The 21,306-nt window shown below is 40.6% G+C and overlaps 1 protein-coding gene across 7 annotated transcripts in view; it reads right to left on the minus strand.

Annotated features, from left to right (window-relative positions):
- Nucleotides 1-21,306, minus strand: part of Depdc5 (DEP domain containing 5) — a 125,080-nt gene that overhangs the window by 16,430 nt on the left and 87,344 nt on the right. For all 7 annotated transcript variants that reach the window (XM_028758279.1, XM_028758282.1, XM_028758281.1 and 4 more), the window contains 5 exons: nt 18,934-19,039; nt 10,509-10,660; nt 7,687-7,764; nt 6,771-6,903; nt 1,592-1,700 (listed from right to left, as the gene is read on the minus strand). In XM_028758279.1, the coding sequence (XP_028614112.1) occupies nt 1,592-1,700; nt 6,771-6,903; nt 7,687-7,764; nt 10,509-10,660; nt 18,934-19,039 (578 nt within the window). The remainder of the gene's footprint in view (nt 1-1,591; nt 1,701-6,770; nt 6,904-7,686; nt 7,765-10,508; nt 10,661-18,933; nt 19,040-21,306) is intronic.

Genomic DNA, 21,306 nt, shown 5'->3' on the forward strand with positions numbered 1-21,306 from the left:
TTCCTGTTTACTGAACAATGAAGTATAATACAGCAGTACTTAATTATTAGTTGTTATAAATAATTTAGGGATGATTTAAAGAATATAAGGGAAGGGGCCAGAGATATGGCTCCATGGTTAAAAGCACCGGCTGTTCTTGCAGCAGACTCATGTTTAGTTCCTAGCATCTGTCTGTAACTCTAGCTCCAGGGGACTGACCACCATCTTTTGGTACCTGCAAATACATGGGGTAAACACACACACACGCACACACACACACATGGGGGGGGGGAGAGGGAGGGAGAGAGAGAGAGAGAGATAAAGAGGGAGAGAGAAAGAAAGAAAGAGAGAAAGAGGGAGAGAGGGAGGGAGAGAGAGAGAAAGAGAGAGAGAGAGAAAGAGAGAGAAAGAGAGAGAGAGAGAGAATATGAATATACAAGGGGTGCCGGGCGGTGGTGGCACACGCCTTTAATCCCAGCACTTGGGAGGCAAAGGCAGGCAGATTTCTGAGTTCAAGGCCAGCCTGGTCTACAGGGTGAGTTCCAGGACAGTCAGAGCCACACAGAGAAACCCTGTCTCGAAAAACAAAAACAAACAAAAAAATACAAGGGGCTGGAGAGATGGCTCAGTGGTTAAGAGCCTGAGTTCAATGCCCAGCAACCACATGGTGGCTCACAACCACGTGTAATGGGATCTGATGCCCTCTTCTGGTGTGTCTGAAGAGAGCAATGGTGAATACATAAAAAAAAAAATAGAAAAAAAATACAAGAGAGTGTAAACAGGCAATATGTGAAACCATGCCATTTTACATACAGGTCTTGAACATTTGTGATTTTTTTTTTCTTTGTCTCAGAGAAGATAGGTTCCTTGAGCAAATCCTCCTCTGATATCAAAGAATGACTTTATTTAAAATGTGTCTTGGAATACTTGGTAGGACTAGATAGTCTTAGTGGAAGGAGTATGTGGGACCTGGAAGGCCAATAAGTAGAAAGTACACAGGAGCCTATTATGTTCTGTCAGAACCAACTGTGCTGGATGGAGGGAGAGCAGGAGCCAAAACATGCCCTGTGGAAAGTTTTGGACCAGGTACCTTGGCCTCTTTTATGTTTATCATCTATCAACACTGTCCTCAATGAAAACATATTGTAGCTGAAAAAAACATTGTCTGGGCTAGAGAGATGGTTGTGTGGTTAAGAGTACATGCTGCTCTTGCAAAAGCCACCAGCTCATGGCTACAACTGCCTGTAACTCCAGCTCCAGGAAAATCCAACACCTCTGACCTCTGTGGGCACCGCAACTCATGCATTTGCATTCACATATGCACTCACCAGCATCACAAGCATTTGTATATGTACACACACACACTCTCTCTCTCTCTCTCTCTCTCTCTCTCTCTCTCTCTCTCTCTCTCATTCATAAAAATAGCTAAATAAATCTTTTTTGAAAAAACAACAGTTATTTACTTATGCTTAAAATACACATAAATGCTGAAAGAAGTTAACAGAGTGTCAACTCAAAATACAAACCACACACAGAGCTCAAGACGCACTGTGATGTGAAAGATTAGGAAAAGTGCTCGCCCCCGTAGCAACTGCATGTGCTTTGCTCTGACCTCGTTCAGGTTCTTTGTCCATTACTATCTTGTAGAAATAGAAGCCATAGATGAACGTCCGCCATGCTTCTCCAGATGCATGCGCTATGAGCTGCTCTTCCAGCATTTTCTAGGAAAGACAGTGAAAACTTGAAATTCTTGCAGCTGACATCTCAGAGGCAGCTCTTGCCTGTACATAGCAGTCAAGGTAATCGAGTGACTGGAGAATGAGTTCACACCTCAGGTCCCCATCAGACAATGTATTATGCGGAGCTGTTCTAAGTTATAAAATATATGAATTTCAATAAAAAATTTGAACATACAGAAACTATCCAAGTAGATAACCATCTAACTTTAATAAATTTAAGATTCTGCTAGGAAGTATGTTCATCTTTAGGGAATGTCTCTCAAGATCCCCAAAGGAAAACTAGTAGTAGTGCACACCCCTGTAATTTCACTGGGGAGGTGGAGGCAGGAGAACAAGGGCTTCAAGGTCATCTTGGTTCACTGATGATCTAACAGAACTTTAAATAACTAATACCAGTACTCTTTTTCTCACCAGTGCTTCTTAAACTATTCCACAAAACAGAAAGAGAAAAGATGTCACCAAATTCTTTGTATTATTTTTTGCTCATGGATTAGAAGATTAATATGAAAAGTATCTATCCAACCCTGAGTAATCTACAGATTCAATGCAATCCCCATTAAATTCTAAAGTCATTCTTCACAGAAGTAGGAAAAAAATCTTGAAGTTTGTATGGATGCATAGACAGCCAATGTAATCTTGAGCAAAAAGAATAATACTGGAGGGACCACCACACCTGACCTCAGGTTATACTGCAGCACGTCATTGACACACACACAAAACATACAGATCAGTGAAATATGGTGAGGAGCCATAACCACCTGACTTTTTCAAAGACAACAAAAAATACTGAAGACAGTCATCAACAAATAGGACTGGGAAACTTGTATCACCAACGTAGAAGAATGAAACTAGATTCCTGTCTCTTACCCTGTACAAAAATCAACTCCCACTGAATCAAGACCCTTAATGCAAGACTTGGACTTCTGACACTCTTAAAGAAAGAGGCAAGGAAAATACCTAAGATCTAGGCATAGGCAAGGACTTCCTAAATAAGGCTCAGGAAATAATGGTAACAACTGACAACTGACTTCATGAGACTACAAACTAATCTAAAAAGCCTTTGTACAGCAAAGGGAAAGCAAGTGGAGAGACAGACTTCAGACAAAGAAATGTGGTATGTATACACAATGGAATTTTTTTGTTTTTGTTTTTGTTTTTTGAGACAGGGTTTCTCTGTAGAGTTCTGGCTGTCCTGGAACTCACTCTCTAGACTAGACTGGCCTCAAACTCAGAAATCCGCCTGCCTCTGCCTCCCAAGTGCTGGGATTAAAGGCGTGCACCACCACCACCCGGCATGGAATTGTTTTTAATCCATAATAAAAATAACTTTATATTGACACAACTGGAGATAATCATATTAATTAAACCAACCACAAAAGAAATGCTCTCTATTTTTCTCTTGATTGAGGTTTCGTCATCTTATATAGTATGTAAAATCATGCATGTATGACGTGAAAGTAGGAAGTGTCCTAGGGAAACAAAGGTGACTGACAGGAGAGGTAAGTGGGCAAGATGAGAGCAGTAGTGTGGATGGAAGTATGCATAGTGTATATACTTTATGAAAATAGCTTTTTTGCCAGGCAGTGGTGGCACACACCTTTAATCCCAGCACTTGGGAGGCAGAGGCAGGCAGATTTCTGAGTTTGAGGCCAGCCTGGTCTACAGAGTGAGTTCCAGGATAGCCAGGACTACACAGAGAAACCCTGTCTCGAAAACAAAACAAACAAACAAACAAACAAACAAACAACATACACACACACACACACATATATATACATATATATATATATATACACATACACACACACACACACACACATATATATATATCAGAAGAAAAAGAAAAAAAGAAAAAGAAGAAGAAAAAAGAAAAAAAGAAAATGGCTTTTTTTTCTTTTTACTTATTTGAGACAGTGTTTCTATATAGCCTTGGCTGTCCTGGAAGAACATAATTTGCAGAGCAGGCTGGCCTCAATCAAACTCATAGAGATCTACCCACCTCTGCCTCTCCAGTGCTAGGATTAAGGCATTTACCACTACTATCCTGTGTATGAAAATGTCTTAATGTGACCTGCAACTACGTATGAGTATATACCAATGAAATTTTAAAAAAAGAAATGTATAAGAAAAAGAGAAAACTTATTTGCACTGAACACACACAGATGATTCTCCCATTACCATTCCTTAAACAATATACTTACATTTTATTTGGTTTTAAATAATCTAGAAATGGTGTATAACACATGGGAGGTCCTATATGGCCTATTGTAAATATAAGGAACTTGAGCATTTGTAGATTTTGGTACCTATGATAAATCTGGAATCTATCCACAGATATCAAAGAATAACTGAACTGTTTTTCCTATACATGCATTTTTAATTTATAAAGTAGGCATAGGAAGATAGTAATGATAGCTAATAATATAATGGAGGTATACATATGTTATAATAAACATGATTAAAACATTATTTCTGGAATGTTCCAGTTAGTATTTTTAAGTCAGTTTACCATGGTTAACTGAAAGTTTAGGAAACAACTGAGATAAGGGAGCACTATGACATTGACATCAACTCATATTACTTTTTTAAAAAATCATCTGGCATGTTGATGAACGCCTTTAACTCCAGCACAGAACGCTTTTAACTAAGGAGACAGATGCAGGTAGATCTCTATGAGCTCCAGGACAGCATGGTCAACACAGTGAGTTCCAGCACAGCCAGGGATAGAGAACAGGAAACAGAACAACAGAACAGAACAGAACAGAACAGAACAGAACAGAACAGAACAGAACAGAATAAAATTGGAGCTGGAGAGATGTCTAAATTGTTAAAAGTACAGGCTTCTCTTCCAGAGGACCAGGGTTTAATTTTTACTAACCACATGGTAACTAACAACTGTCCAGTTTCAGGGGATCAGATGTCATCTTCTGGCCTTCTCTGGTACCAGGCTTGCATGTGGTATATAAACACATATGCAAGCAAAATACTCAAACACATAAAATTAAAAAAAAAATTAAAAATATATACAACATAGGGCTAGAGAGTTGGCTCAGTGGTTAAGAGCACTTGCTGGTCTCCCAGAGGACTCCAGTTCAGTTCTCAGAACCCACGTGGTGGCTCAGCACTATTCTTATCCAGTTTGAGGGAATACACTGATCTAATCTGACTTCTGCTGGAAATACATGCAGATTACTCTGTGTGTGTGTGTGTGTGTGTGCGCACACGACATTTAAAAAAAAAAAAGACACACAGAGAAACAAAACTATGGATTCTTTTAAGTCCCATTCTTCTTCCTTCTCCCAGAAATAAACAATTAAGAAATGTGGTGGTTTGAATGAGAATAGTCCCCATAGGCTCATAGGTTTGAATACTTGGGTCCCAGTTGGTAGAACTGTTTGGGAAGGATCAAGAGGTGTAGCTTTGTGGAGGAGAGTATGTCACTAGGGGAAGGGTTTTGGGTTTCAAAAGACTCATTCAATACACTCTCTGCCTCCTGCTTTGTTAGTGAGGAGCTCTCAGCTGTTCCAGCCACCAAGGCCTTCACTCAGCCATCATGGACTTTAACCTGGAACTATAAGTACAATTTATCACTTTCTTTTATTAAGTTACCTTGTTCATAGTGATAGAAAAGTAACTAATACAAGTGATAATCTCAAGCATGCTTTTTAAATTGAAAATTTTTCTTTTCTTTTGTTTTAAAGATGTATTTATATTTTATGTATGAGATCCTCTGGAGCTGGATTTACAGGTGTTTGCAAGACACCTGTTACGGGAACCAAACTCTGGTCCTCTAGATAAGTAATAAGCACTCTCAACCAATGAGCCATCTCCCTTCAGCCCTAAGACTTATGTTTATTTTATGTTGCAAGTACATGTATGTCTGAGTGAATGATTCAAGTATATATTTTTAAAAGGTTTTGTGTAGATATGTATTGACATGAGAATGAAGTTTTATAGTATTTTAAATTTAAATAAAGGTATAATACTTGATAATTCTTTTATCAGCTTGTTTTAATTGATATCATGCTTCTGATATTTATCTACACCTCCAGCTCATGTCCCTTGAATTGTTATAACAGAATGACGTTTCATCAGTAAAAAAGTAATACTCTCAAGGAGATGGAAGTTTATTGGGGAAAAGTTATGCAAAACAGCATGTCAAGACCTCCAAAGAGCAAAACAACAACAGTATTCTGATTCAAATTAGTTATTAAATTTACCATGCAGTGATAAAAAGCCAGCTGTTCAACAACATCCTGCAGACCTCATGGACAAGACAGTGTGGACCAGTTCAGTCAACCTGACCTTAGTTACGCTTCTGTTTTCTTCACTCAACAGTGAACTGCACTTGGCAGTATTAATCTCCTAAGTGCCTCCTATGTGCCAAGCAACATGCAAGTCTTGGGGATATGGAAATGAGCACTACGAGGTGGCCCTGTCCAGGCACAAGACACAGATGAAGACACTCTTCAATCTGGTTGGTGCCTTTGTACTACTATGTGAAGATGCCTCTGATGCAGAGCCTGGAATTCAGCCTTGGAATTTGGATACACAGGCATTACCAGGGTAAAATTGGGCTTGGGGCTGGGGACTGTTCCCTGAAAAATCTTTCACAGATATTTATCTGAGGGACAAGAACAAGACTTTGTCCAGAATATTTCAGTTCAGACAATAAATTCTAGCAAACTTTAAAGTCAAAGCATGCGTTACATGCACACACAGAGGCACACACCCATACACACCTGTTTATATATTTTTAAGACAAGGTCTCACTATGTAGAACAGGATGGCTTCTAACTTATGAACTTATGATCCTCCTGCCTCCACTTCCTCAGCAATGTTGGGGACTTGTGCTACCACCTCTAACCCCAAGGTTTTCAAAGTGTATTTCAAAGAAGACCCATCTCTCATCAACTCCAGATAGGCCTCACAGCTGTTAAAAACAGATCCTCACCACAGAGGATCCAGTGATGCTTGCAAATAGCGTTACTGGAATGGGTGACTCCCTGCATGACAGACGGTGATCACAGGACCTGAGCAGACAAACCTCACCTGCATGATGTCGATGCCCATCGCCTGCGTCTGGACCCCCTCCACATTGTTCATCAGCCAGTGTACGACCTCAGCACTGATGAAGCAGCACGGTGAAAGGCCCTTCTGTTCAGACAGCAGCTGGACCCCTGTCCTGAATTCCAACGAGTGAGGAGGGAACATGTGCCCAGTGGTCATAAGGAAAAAAAAAAAAGATGGGAGGTAAGGGCTCCATAGGAGGGTTCCATATGTAACTCCTAGCCTGAGAGAACCCCCATGGCAGGATAGAAGAACTGATAGGGGAGGGGACATTTAGAGAAAACTTTATCTGTCAGTATTACATGAGGTACTTCACATGAAAATTTAATTATTGCAGTAACCATGTATATAAAACTCAAGATGCTCAGTATATGAAGGTGCCTGTCACTAAACCTGACAACTTAAGTTCAGTTTCTGTGAATCACATCTGGAGGGAGAGGGTCAACTCCTGCAGGTTGTCTTCTGACTGCCATATGTAACTGCAGCATACACGATCCACACATGCGGGGAGCCCTTTAGCTCCCGACAAATAAATAACTAAAATGTAATTTTTTAAAAATTCACTGTAGCTAGGTGGTAGTGGAGCACACCTTTAATACTAGCACTTGGGGGGCAGAGGCAGGCGGCTCTCTGTGAGTTTGATGCCAGCCTGGTCTATAGAGTAAGTCTATGAAAGCCAGGGCTACACAAAGAAACCCTGTCTAAAATAAAACAAAACAAAACAAAACCCTCCTCATTGTATAAATGAGGTGCAGAGGCTCGGGAGGTCAGGTGACTTGCCCACATTTCACAACTGGTAAGCAGTAGAGTAAGGTATAACTACCCACCCACACCACCACAGCAAGTCTTCCCTCAGGTACCTTCTGCCCTTGCTTTATAAATGTGTCCTGTCACTTACGAGGGATGCTTCATGGCTTCCAGGATCTCCACCAGGGTAGAGGACGATGTCAGAGAGCTTGCTATGTGCTGATGAAAGCTGTAACACAGAGCATAACAGAATAACATGACACATATGAACAGGCTCTAGTTTCAGTGCTGTGGACTGAACCCCAAGACCTTACACATTTGAAAAAAGCAAAGTAATTTTGTATCTAAACACAGCGCCCTTACAAAGCACTTTACTCCTCAGTCATTTTGATCTTTCACTTTATTCTTTTGTTTATGTGTTTGTCTATGGAAGTTAGAGGAAGGCTTTGGATTTGCTGAAACTGAAGTTACAGGAAGCTGTGAATTAGGAACGTGGGTGCATGGCAGCTCTTATGCACTGAGACACATCTCTCCATTAACAATTATGCTTCTAAGAAACCTTAGGCTGCTCTGGTTTTGCTTGATGGCCTCTCACATGTTATTTACTTAACCCTGACCAATCAAAAAACACTTCATAATAATTTCAGGTGAGTTTACAGGACAGAACCTTGGAATTATCACTAAGCAGCTATGGGACTCTGGATTATCTTGGTCTTTATTTTTTTATCTGAAAAAGAGGACAGTGCTATTCCTGTCTCTCAGGGTGATGTAGCGCTAACATGTAAACCAAGGTCAAGACTGACACACGTGCTGCCTAAAACAGTAGCCAACGCTAAAGCAAGTCAAATTAGCTAAATGAACTGAAGGTCCAAGAGGTGAGAAGCATCAGAATCCAGATCTGCATTCAAGTGAGTCATATTCCAAAGTCCTGATCTTTCTACCACTTGCTGCTAAGTCCTGCCTAGAAGGTATGACCGTGATTGAAGCATGCTTAAAGCTGCTGTGGTGGCACATGTCTGTAATCCCAGCACTCAGGAGGCTGAGTTGGGAGGATCATGAATTTCAGATCAACTTGGGGTACTTGGAAAGACCTATTACAGAGATGGGGGTGAGGCAATCTGAAAGAAAAAAAGAATTAGTACTCAGCAGCTATTGAAATTCCTCAAACTTTTCTCTTTCTCCTATTCCAATCTTCTGAGTACCTATTTGCAAAGAGGGGTTGTGGGGTGTTTCAGGACTCAATGCAGTATTTCATAATATCAAGCTATAGGTTAATACCCAGCACTACAATAAAAACCTAAAACTAGAATCTTGGGGTAAGAAAAAGCTTTCAAAACCTTTGAAGAAAACTTCCTTCTAACTCTGAGTATGAGTTCAAGTACATAGTCAAGAGACTGTCTTCTCCATGAATACCTTCAAAGGCAAACAACTCAAGCCTTTCTAAATGCAGCTGTATCTGTTGCTAAGTTCCTTATCATGAAATGGAATATACACTGTGTAATTTTCAGTCATGGGTCCTGCTTTTGCCTACCACATCATTTCTGGACTTCTTATCTTGGTTTGAAAAAAAAAAAAAAAAGATGGTCCCATAGCCTCATAAGAGTGGAACTGTTAGGAGGTGTGGTCTAGTTGAAGTAGGTGTGGCCTTGTTGGAGGAAGTGAGTCACTAGTGGTAAGCTTTGAGGTCTTAGAAGCTCAAGCAAGGCCTAATGGTTCACTGTTTCTTCCTGCTGTCTGTGATCTGGCTATAGAACTCTTAGCTCCTTCTCCAGCACTGTGTCCACCTCTGTGCTGCCATGCTTCTGGTCATGATGATAATAAACTAAACTCTGAACTGTAAGCTAGTCCCAATTAAATGTTTTCCTTTATAAGAGTTGCTGTGGTCATGGTGTCTTCACAGCAATGAAACTGTAACTAGGAAACACCTTCAGCCTACTGAAGTTCCCTTTCTTCCAAAAGCAGAAGAACCTTGCTTCTCTACCCTTTTGAGCAATGAGGAAGCACTTGGATGCACTCTCCTCATGTACACTCGGCAGCCCCTCCAATCTCCTCCATAGCTGGGTATGGTGAAGGCTTGGGCCTGAGAGAAGTTAGAAGAGAAGAGTTAGGCCTGAACAAGCATCCCCTCTGCTAGCCAAAGTGAACACGCAGTGGTGAATGCAGTAGAGGCAAAATCAGTGCAGAGTTTATGACGTAAGGAAGGAAATGAAGTGCTTGACAACAGGGACCAACTCATGACTATCCAAGAACAGTAGGGAGAGGGCTATAAAAGTTAAGTTTCTCAGATCATATAGCCAAGATCTGCTCAGTAAGGACAATGACACAGTAAGAACAGACTAAGTAGAACTGCCATAAAGCAAACACAGTCAAGAAAGAAAGAAAAAAGTTTCTCAAAACTGACAACTTTGTGGAATTGGTTCTTTCCTTCTCCCTTTACATAAGTTCCAGGGTCACATTTAAGCCAGCAGGCTTGCATGACGAGTGTCTTTACACACTGGGCCATCCCATCAACTGGGACATTGTGGCATACACCTTCACTCCCAGCAGCACTCAGGAGGTAGAGGCAGGTGGATCTCTGTGAGTCTAAGGCCAGCCTGATCTACAGAGTGAGTTCCAGGACAGCCAGAGCTACATCATAGAGAAACCCTGCCTTTAAAAAAACAAAAGCTTAGACCCTTACTAAGCAAATGAGGCATAGGTAGTACCCTTCTCTGGCTTCTTAGGAATAGGAAAAGGCTCGTGATGTGTGATTGACCCACTGCTAGTGCATGTCCTTACCGACCTGGACTAACAAGATGTCTGATACATGCTACATCTCTGAGAGAACACAGATCCTCCACCTACCACTTGGTCTCTCAGGTGACTTGTAACAATTAGAACATGGCGCAGAGCTTTGGACTCCCAACTGTTATGCCTTTGGTTAAATTTCCCCCCACCTAATGAGAATATCAGTTTGGTTATTCTGTAGCTCACCTGCAGTCACCAGAGTTTGTAGAGGGAAAAGTCTGTTCTATGTTTTGGGAGTTCCCAAAGGTCGGGTTGTTGCCTCTATCCATGGACTGGCATGTGCTGACCCCTAAACTGGCGCTGTCTAACACCAGAGGAGCTGTTTGGTCCACAGATGCCTGCAGAAGGGTAAAAAGTTAGTGCATGGACCCAAAATTAACCAAAAGGAAATAATAAATAGGCTATTCTGGCTTATTAAGTCAACAGACATTTTATACATATTCATGCACATAGAGTAAAGCTACTTACACATAGGGTTTTCCATTCCTCCCATTCTCAGTCCCCACTGGTCCCTGGTGGAAGAGCCAAGAGTCTAGAGACCACACCCAGTCCTGGATATACTACCTTGTCAGAGAAATTAAAGACTCACTTCCTCTAAACCGAGGCAGACAGAAGCCAGTCAATCACAGTAACCCTAGAACCACAGCTATCACTTCAGTACCAGACTCACACTACAAGACTGGCACTAAAGGATATTCCCCACAAAAAGAACACGGAAGGCTGGGCAAAGTAGTGCAGGAAGATCTCTGTGAGTTTGAGGCCAGCTTGGTCTACAGAGAGTTTCAGGTCAGTCAGAGCCACATAGTGAGACCCTGTCTCAAAAAAAGAAAGAAAACATACAAGTCATGATCTTAGGAGACCAAGAGGAGGAAAAAGAAATTTGGAGAAGACAAATGGGTTGGCATCCCAGGAGGTACCTTCCCTCTACCATGACTCAGCCTTCCACCCCAAGCCTTTCCAGTACCTATCAGTGGTATATTCAGCTTTCTGACAGTTCAAACCTCAGGGGCATCTATAATTTTTCTCCTTTAGCTTCATCCTGAGGTCTAGTCCTTTGGCCTCTCCTTGGGAAACTCACATGCCATAGATCATGCTCGCCCTCCATCTGGGAAGTCTGGGACAGGATCGTAACTGGCCTACAACTGCAGCCTTTCTCCTGAACACCACCTATGAGTCATTAACATTTGCTTGCATCTTTCTAAAAACCAATTCCAACCTAGTTACCCTGTTACTCTGAAATCTTGCAAATCTCTGTGAGCTACCACACTGTGAACTAACTCTAGAAAACATCTGTCTGACTTGTGATCTCCACACAATACCAGCTGTTCACCAAGTCTACCCTTCCAGTCTAATAATTTTCTTTGTACAGTACTACGGGTTCTGTTGTTCTGTGGTTCCTTATTTCAATGGCTAAAAACCCACTTCAACAGGTCTTCATGGTTCTCAACTGTCTTCATGCTACGGCCCTTTAATACAGTTCCACATGTTGTGATGACCTCCAACCACAAGATTATTTTCATTGCTACTTCATGACTGTAATTTTGCTGCTGTTATTAATTGCAATGTAAATATCTGATAGGGAGGATACCTGATATGTGACTCCCCACAAGTTACCTTAATGTTTCTGATTATCCCCACACTGGCTTCCAAGTGGCAGACTTCGCTGAGCCTGCTGAAGGAACTGCTCAGAAAGTAGTCTGCTTGTTTCATTTCATTTAAGGCTCCTAAAGTGCAGGACTATGCCCCACTCACCTAAATCTCTGCAGCATCGGTAATGGCCACCTCTCACACTAAATATTTACAAAGAACGACTAAGCCTTTCAGAGTACTTCTAAAAACCAATAAAAGCCTCACCTTATAGTTCTTGAATAAATCCTCTAGACAGAGCCTTCTCTTATCAGATATTTTGTTACATAATGTAAATATCTATTTCTAAAACAGGGCTTGTCATCGCAGCACTATGGCCACTTGGGATCAAATGAATCTTTGTCACAGGTTGTGCCTGTGCACTGCCCCAATCCCACATATTAGATACCAGTAACACTATCCACAGATGTGTTAAAAATGTTTCTAGATACTATCAATTGTCCCATGAGATAAAAATTGCCCTGGCTCTAAGAGAACCACTGTGCTTTCCCACAGCAAGGTTCAATGATTTAAAAAATAAAACAAAACAAACAAAGCCAACCACATAGGCTTCAATGGGTGCTATCAACACCCAGAGAAGTAGAGCAAGAGGCAGCTGTAGTAACCAGTCACCATCTGTGCACAACCACTGGGGCTTTGGAACAGGCCAACATCTTCCATTATTAAACATGTTGGGTTTTGCTGGGCAGTGGTGGTGTACGCCTTTAATCCCAGCACTTGGGAGGCAAAGGCAGGCGGATTGCTGAGTTCGAGGCCAGTATGGTCTACAGAGTGAGTTTCAGGACAGCTAGGGATACACAGAGAAATCCTGTCTCGAAAGACAAAAAAAAAAAAACCAATCCACAAAACATGTTGGGTTTTATGAGCTACATCTCTGTTGCAACTATTCAATGCTTCACAAGAATATTGAAGAATAGGCAGAGATCAATAGTTCAATACCATCCTTGGCTACATGAAGTGCCAGGACAGACTGGATGGGCTACATGAGGCAATGTCTCAAAACAAAGAAACAACAGGCAAAAGAGGTGGGTTGTGTGTGCCTATGTGTGTGCATGTGCATTTCTGTCCCATAAAATTTTATTTAAAAGAGCAAAGCGGTGGGCCAGGTTTGACCCATGAATGTCTGACTTCTGTTCCGTATCATACACATTCTATCTTTTAAAGACACACATTTTGCTCAGATCCTAACGCCAGAAAAAGTTATGCTTTCCTGAAAACGCTATTGTCTTTTTTGTCTGTCCACTCTGAATCTTCATACTTTGGCTATAGGAAGCTTAGAGCTGAAATTAGCACAAAATTCTAGCTGCTTTACAAGGTCTTACCCTAAATTGTCCTCCCACCCTTGGATTTCCCTCATAGGCACATTTTTATGTAGGGAGGAAGGAAGCACCAGTTTTAAGACTTAGTGGGTTATTACAAAAGAAAGGGCTGGGCAATGATATCCCATGCCTTTAAGCCTAGCACTCTGGAGACAGAGGCAGGCAGGTCTCTGAGTTTGAGGTCAGCCTGGTCTACAGAGCGAGTTCTAGGACAGCCAGGGCTACTGAGTAAACACTATCTCAGCAACCCCCTCCACCTTGAAAGACTCCCAAGTGAAGTTGTGAAGGAGATGTAGGGTGAAGGGGAGGGCAAATGGCTGAAAAAATATGTGCAAATAAAGCCAGGCGTGACCTTTAATCCCAGCACTCAGAGGCAGAGGCAGATGGATCTCTGTGAGTTCAAGGCAGCGTGGTCTACAGAGCAAGTTCTAGAGCAGCCAGAGTTTTATAGTGAGGTCCAGTCTTAAAACCAACAAAAAAAATGGGTAAGTTAAAAATTCGACTCTTACCGAAGTCCCTAAGCAATCTTTCTGCATACAATTAAATTGCACACCTTTGTTCTTTTTATTTTTGTTATTATAAAATATACAAAACCATTTGACATGAATTTTCTAACATTCAGTGGAGTAAGAAGGCTACTTTCAAATCTTGGCTTTGGTACTATGCCATGGTGCTTTAGCACCAACTATGCTTTAGAACTAATTATGTTTTAGAATCTATTTCTTCATCTATGAGATCTTATTTCTTGGAGGTAATAGTGTCTTTACACCAAAGGGTGACTAAAAGTACTGAAGCTGAATTATGCCAATTTAATGCATATTTGCTTATGACTCTTTGGTAATTTCATATATGAATATAGCATATTTAGATCATAGTCATTCACCCTCCCCTTCATGGATGATCAAATCTATTAAAATAAACAACATAGCATTTGTGTATAACCTATGCAAATCATCCTGTATACATTCACATGTTCAACCTACTGACATTTCAACACAACACAGTCACCTACAGAGTCACACACTAGAATTACACAGTCCAGTTACAAAACAAAACACAGAATTTTAAAAAAATTAAAGAAATCTCCTAATGTTTCAAATTTATGATTTTGTATTAGGATGTACTACAGCTGTCTTGTAGCACATACAGCCCACAGGCTGCCAGCTGGACACATTTGCATGAATTTAAATAATCTCTAACTGACTTATAACACCTAATGTTTAGAACAGCTATGAGAGCAACAGTTACACTATACTGTTTGGAGAATAAGCTACAGGAAAAAAATGTCTGCATATGTTCAGAATAGACACAATTTTTCCTTTCCAATATTTTCGATCCATAGTTGATTATGTATAGATGTAGAGGGCCAATTATACTAATTCTAATCATAGCTGATATTGACTGTACACTGATCACCTATCTAGCATCATGCTGTTTATTCACATATGCAAGATCAGAAGTGTGTTAATTTCTAAATATATAGATATTTCCTATTGTGTCTAACGACTAACAAAAAGCTTCTTTGCACTATGACCAGAAATGTGCTTGTTATGACCTCATTCCCTTGTAATTTGTTGAAAACATTTGTTGTTTCTAATATTCAAAATGACCCCATTTTAAATCACTATTAAATTACTAGTTCCTCTTACAATGAAGATTAGATTTTTACAACACCAGGAGAGACAAACATCTCTCATTCAAATGGGTAGAGTGGAATCTCTCTGAAACCGACCTCTGCTTACTCTTCCAGCTGTAGAAACTTGTCCCCTTTATAGGCTGTTACAAAGTTATGTTCATAACACACTGGCAAAGCGGGAGCTCAGTGAGCTGCTCTTCTGACTTTCACTGAATAAGGACCCCTTAACTTCTCCCTCTGAGCTTTACAAGTCCCATTCATTCTCCTTAGCTAGACCCACTTTGCATAAACTGTTCATTCTTTCAGATCTCTGTAACTACTTCTCTATAGCTCAGTCAATTTCATATAATACTTAGAAGCCTCCATAAAGAGCAGGGAGTCCTATTTGCCGTCAAAGAGCAGTCAAAACAGTAATTACTAATGCTAATTACAGAGTGGGTTTTGAGTCAAGCCTTGTGGGTCATGGGTTTAAATCTCAGTTCTCTTTGTACTGTAAAAAGCAACTTCTTTGTCCTTTATTTCTCCACTTATAAAACTGAAATAACACGTTTACTTAACCACTAGGTGATATTCTAAGGTGAAATGAGATAGTGTGCTAGGCATGTGGTAAGTAAAGAATTTTAAGGCCTGGAAAGCCCTCAGTGACTTCATCTCAAACTTTCATTTGACAAATAAATGAAGCCCAGAAAGCAAGTGAGCTGCTCAGGACCACACACCATTAGCCTATGATATAGCTCATGCCTATTTATAAATGATGGTGTTTTTGTTCCTCACCACTTCCTGCCATACTGTTTTAAATTTATCTTGGCTATATGGAGAGGAGAAAAATAAGTGTTCAGTCCTTAAATATACACATTTCACGATGCTTATAAAATTTAAAAGGGCAGATGCTGCAATGTGGCGACAATGAGATTCATAGCAATTGGGTGAACCACACAAGCAGCAATCAGAAGCATTTAGTCCAGTGCTGCTGTGGCAGGCTGTTTTCATACATGAATCTCTCCCGTTCTCTTTTGCTGCTATGAACACCAAGATACCTTAGAGACAAATCTAATTCAGCTGCCCCTCAAATTTAGATTCAGTCCAGTTTTATCTGCTCACAGGTAAACAGAAGGCTAGCCTGAGCCTTCTGCCAACAGGATGGGCATGCATAGGCTGGAGTTTGGACTAACCTGAGGGTAGAAGGCAGATGATGCTGTGCGTGGGCTGCGGACAAACTCCATAAAGAAGGCCCCGTCCTGAAGTCAGAGGAGGAGGAAGCAACAGCAGCAGCAGCAGATGCAAGGGAGCCAAGAAATGGATTGTGTATGAGAATAGGAGGAGAGAGGGATGAAAAATAAGTAAATAAATAAATGAAAACCAAGAGGGAAGAAGAAAAACCAGGACGTGAGGGAATGGGGTGGGAGTGGAACAGGTAGCAGGAAAGACAATTTCCAAATGCAAAGCATGAGCAAGAAACACTATCTCAATCAGCAAAATACCACCCATGTGGGCGAAAGCACCAGAGCTGGAAGGTACAGCCAAGCTCCTTGTGTGTACCTATGGCTTGGATGCTTTTGACTTCCTTCAGACCTATGGCAAGGAAGAGAGACAGCCCCAGAGCAGTGTTGGGAACAGTGGGGTAAAGGCAGCAGTGACATCTTGTTCTGTCTGGCTGGGTAACAGCCCCCTAGGAGAGAGACACTAGAGCCTAAGATTTCTTCTGCCTGTAAGTTACTAAGTATGGCAGCAAAGAATATATGAAGAGAAATGTGTCCTGTGTAATCTGTGTGTATGGGGGTGTTAGAGGCAGCAAGCAGTACCTGCTCCTCTACTGCCTGGGGAACGAAATAAAAAAACTAAGACATAAAGTCAGGTACATAAGCACTAATGCAGTAGGCTTCCTGAATCAATCACTCCCTCTCTACTCAGGGCTGGATTTAAATGCCCATGTATTTGAAGCAAAAATGACAAATAGGAATTTCAAAGATCTTCTGATCCTTTGAAGCCTTTTCTTTGCACACATGACTGACACTCAGTGCAGGAGTAACAACTGATCAAGGTCTCTACTCTCCTTCAGTTCTAGAAGTAAAACAACGAAGACATTTGGTGTTCCTTATATCATCATGCTAGCATCTCCCAACAGTCACGGCAGACTTCAGTAGCACACCCTGCAAAGGCATGTCTGAAAATGCAGATGCATCATAGACACCGTAAGAGGTACTGTCTCTAGGCATGCTAGCAGGGTATCTCATGGAAGACACATCCCAGGACCATGGCTTTTGGAAGTCCAGTGAGCATCTGGAAGAACAGTCTAATTTGTGACCTTGAGTGCATTTCAACCTTCCTACAATTGCTACTTTCCCATCTTGTCTTTGGCTCCATCTCTAATCCTGAGAAATGACATATGTATAGAGGTCAGAAAAGGGCTGGTAGACATTAGTCCATCCTTGATCTAACAGCTAAGATACTGATATAATACTGAGACCTATGTTACAGAAATGAGATCAAGGGTTTTGTTTTGGGCCAAACGCAGACTCTCCTTGGGACCTAAAGCTATTCCTTTGAGCAGGTTAGTAAACCACCACTTAAAGAGTAGATCTGATCACTCACCTGGTCTTCACAGGCTATGAGCAAATAATAACTTTTATGATTTTAAATGGTTCTAGAAGTACTTATGCTGTACCTTTATTTTGCCATGAAGTCTGAAATCTACACATAAGGTTGCTGATCTCTGTTCCACAGCCTCCAATCTGCCTACTGTTTTGATTGATACTCGTCTCATATTTTAATTTCTATAGTATAATTCTAGTAATTTATAGAAGGTAATTAATTAATCGGACTTGTAGTCAACTGCTATAAGGAAGTTCATTAGCATTGTTTAGAATTTTATATGCTGTAGATTAAATTCTATAGAAATGTTAATGTCTGCACCCACCCTAGATTCTCTCTATGTAGTCCTGACTATCCTGGAACTAGCCCTGTAGACAGGATGTCCTCCAACTCATACAGATCTGCCTACCTCTGCTTCCTGAGTGCTGGGATTAAAGGCAGACCCTACCACATTCAGCTAAAATTTACCTTGAAGATGAGAAACCATTTACATTTTAAACAAGCTTTTTGTGTGTATGTAATATTAGGACTCAAACCCAAGACCTTGAGTATGTAAACTGAATGCTTTACCTCTAAGCCACATCCCTAGTACAAAGCTACTTTCAACATAGTATTTTACGGACTGAGAGTTTAGTTTAGTTGTAGACTACTTGCCTAGCATGTAAAAAGCTTTGGCTGAATCCCTAAAACTTAAAAAAAATAAAAAACAAAAAAACTTGAAAAAATGACATGGAAAACTTTTATGATGTGTAAAATTAATAAATATTAAGTTAGGTATAAGATATTGCCAAGTTTAAGAAAAATATATGCCCAGACTCTCTTTTATCTCCTTGTAGTAAAAGCTAGATACGAGACCACAGAATTAGCTCACCCTCCATGCAAAATAATACATCTGAACTTCCCAGAAGACACAAAAGTCTGACCTAGGGTTTGTCTGCCATTCTGCTGCACTTGCTATGCCTTACAAAGGTCTAAAGTCTCAAACTTTTGTTTGCATTTTTCTTTCCAAGTATTTCTCAGGAGTCTTTAAACAAACAAACAAACAAACCAAACAAACAAACATCTAAAAACCAAAACAAGCAAAGAAAAACAAGGAATAGGAATTCCATTATCAAAAAGAACAGGCTTGTGTGGATGGTGCTTCAGAGATTTCCAGTTCCCCTCCATTAGAGTGAATGGTAACGCTGAAGAAAAACTACATGGCAAACTACAAAACTCAAGTCAGATCTCAGTATCTGAGTCACATACTGCAGGTGAATGGAAATCCACTCACTATCATCTCAAGAAGGTTCCTTGACAAAGGATAACAGAACCTAAAGAGGGTTTGAGGGAGAATTTATCTATAGCACAGTTGATCCTGTGCTCATGGCTCCGAAGAGCACACAGCAACAGTCCCCTGCTGGTGAGCCGCCTTTACCTTGCGTGGGCTGTCCACATAGGTGGGAGTCATGGCAACACTGCTGTTCTCAGCTGGCTGAGTGGAGCTTTTTCCGTGCACAGTCGTCTGCTGTTCCCCTAGACTCCTGAAGGAAGGAAAATACATGACTGCAGCTTGCTGAGAGATCAGAAGACAGCACTGTTGTTTCTACCTTTGAAACAGGCTTTCTACTGCCTTGCTTTTCTTTCAGGCTCTATATGGCACCCTTAATACCATTAAACTGGCCCCACTCCCTAGGCAGAGTTTCTTTGCCCAGGCAATTAAATTGTCATAAACAGCCTGCACGATATATCATAAATGGCCCAGTTAAATAACATTCTCTAGGTCTGGTGAGACTGGTGAGATGGCTCAATGGGTAGAGGTGCTTGCCACCAAGTCTACCAACCTGAGTTTGATCACTGAACCCACATGGTGGAAGAAAAAACTAACTTCTTTAAGCTGACCTCTGACCTCCCTCACATACTGTACACATGTGTGCATTCCCTTCCCAATAAATGTAATAAAAAATAAAAATCATTCAAAGAATCAGGGTATCAGGGTACAGTGACACACACTTTTAATCCCAGGTGGATCTCTGTCAGTTTGAGGATAGCCTGGTCTACACAGAGAGTTTCAGAACAGCCAGAGCTGTATAATAGAGAGGCCCTGTCTCAAAAAGACCAAAAAAAAAAAAGAAATAAGCATTCCAAGAAAGATCCTGTTTCTACTCATATGTAGAACATAGATTTAATATATACATATGTGTATGGCTATAATATTATGTGATACATACACACACACACACACACACACACACACACACACACACACACACGGCATAAAAGCAGAAAGAGCACCAGGGAGGAAGTAAAATAGGGCAAGGAAAGGGGAAAGACAGGCAAGTACAGACTAGGAGTTTCAGGACAGTCTAGGTAACAGTGAGACCTCACTCATCCAACAAAACACATTCTAAAAATCAGCACTGCAGTAACATGTAGTATCTTCTAACTAGGGAGATATGTGCTAGTTCTGTATACTTTAAAGGGATTTATGTTAATTTTTCTGACATAATTATATTCCCTTCTTCCCCAAGATATAAAGTAAGAGAAATACAATTTTCTTATGATATCTTATCTCAGTTCTGATGTAGATTAATGCATAGCTACATGTTTAGCTTCTAATTTTTCCCCAACTAAAATTATCATAAGTAATATAAAGATGGTTTAAAGTATGTGGAAAATTTAAAAAAAAAAAAACCTGATCATAGTAGCACAACCCTATAATCCCAGCAATGGGGAGACTGAGCCAGGAGGATCATGAGTTCAAGTCCAGCCTAAGATACATATCAAAAACAAAAACCAAGAGCTAGAGATACAGTTCAGTAGTAAAAGTCTTGCTGAGCACGTGCAAGGACATGTACTCAACCCCTAACTAATACCTTGTTCCCCTGAAAATTAACTGTAAACTCCTGTATGTTGTTTTCAGATCTTATTCTGTTATTTGGTAAGTTTGAAGAGACTCATATAGTTTTTAATTTAATATTATATATATATGTGTGTATGCATATATATATATATATGCATGTGTATTGTAGCTATCTTCAGACATGCCGGAAGAGAACATCGTATCCAGTCTAGATTCAGATGGTAGAGAGCCATCATGTGGTTGCTAGGAACTGAACTCAGAACCTCTGGGAGTACAGTCAGTGCTGTGAACAGCTAAGCCATCTCTGCAGTTTGACTCATACAGTTTTACCACTGTTGTACTATAAAGAGAATCTCCTCCAGTTATGTGTGAGGTGACTCACATCCCCATGTAGACACATTAATTCCCAGAAAACTGGGTCCTCTGCAAGAACAGCCAGTGTTCTTAACTACCAAGCCATGTTTCCAGCCCCTTCATTTTTTTGAGAGGGTCTCACATAGCTCAGGCTAGCCTCCAACTTTCTATGTAGCTAAGGATGATCTAAAGCTCCCCATTGTTCTGTTTCTACCTCCCCAGTACGGGAATTTTAAGTGTGGTCTACCATGACTGGGTTGGCTATTTAAAAATCTTCCATATACTCTAAACCATCTTTATGTTACTTATGATATCCAATATAATACAAATACTATTTATATACACAGCACTCTTTAGGGGTTAAGAAAAAGTCTATACATTTAGTACAGATTTTACTTAAAGAAAAAGTCTATATTTATTTATTGGGGTGAGGCGTGGCTCATGCCACAACACCCATGTTCAAAGTTAGAGAACAATCTACAGGAGTTGTTTCTCTTCTTCTACCAAGTTGGTTCTGGGGAATGCAGGTCATCAGGCTTGATAGCAAGAGCCTTTACTCATTGAGCCATCTTGCCAGCCTTATACTCAATTTCA

This window comes from Grammomys surdaster, unplaced genomic scaffold, assembly GCF_004785775.1.
Source record: "Grammomys surdaster isolate TR1022 unplaced genomic scaffold, NIH_TR_1.0 126187, whole genome shotgun sequence".
In the NCBI taxonomy this organism is placed as follows: Eukaryota; Metazoa; Chordata; class Mammalia; order Rodentia; family Muridae; genus Grammomys; species Grammomys surdaster.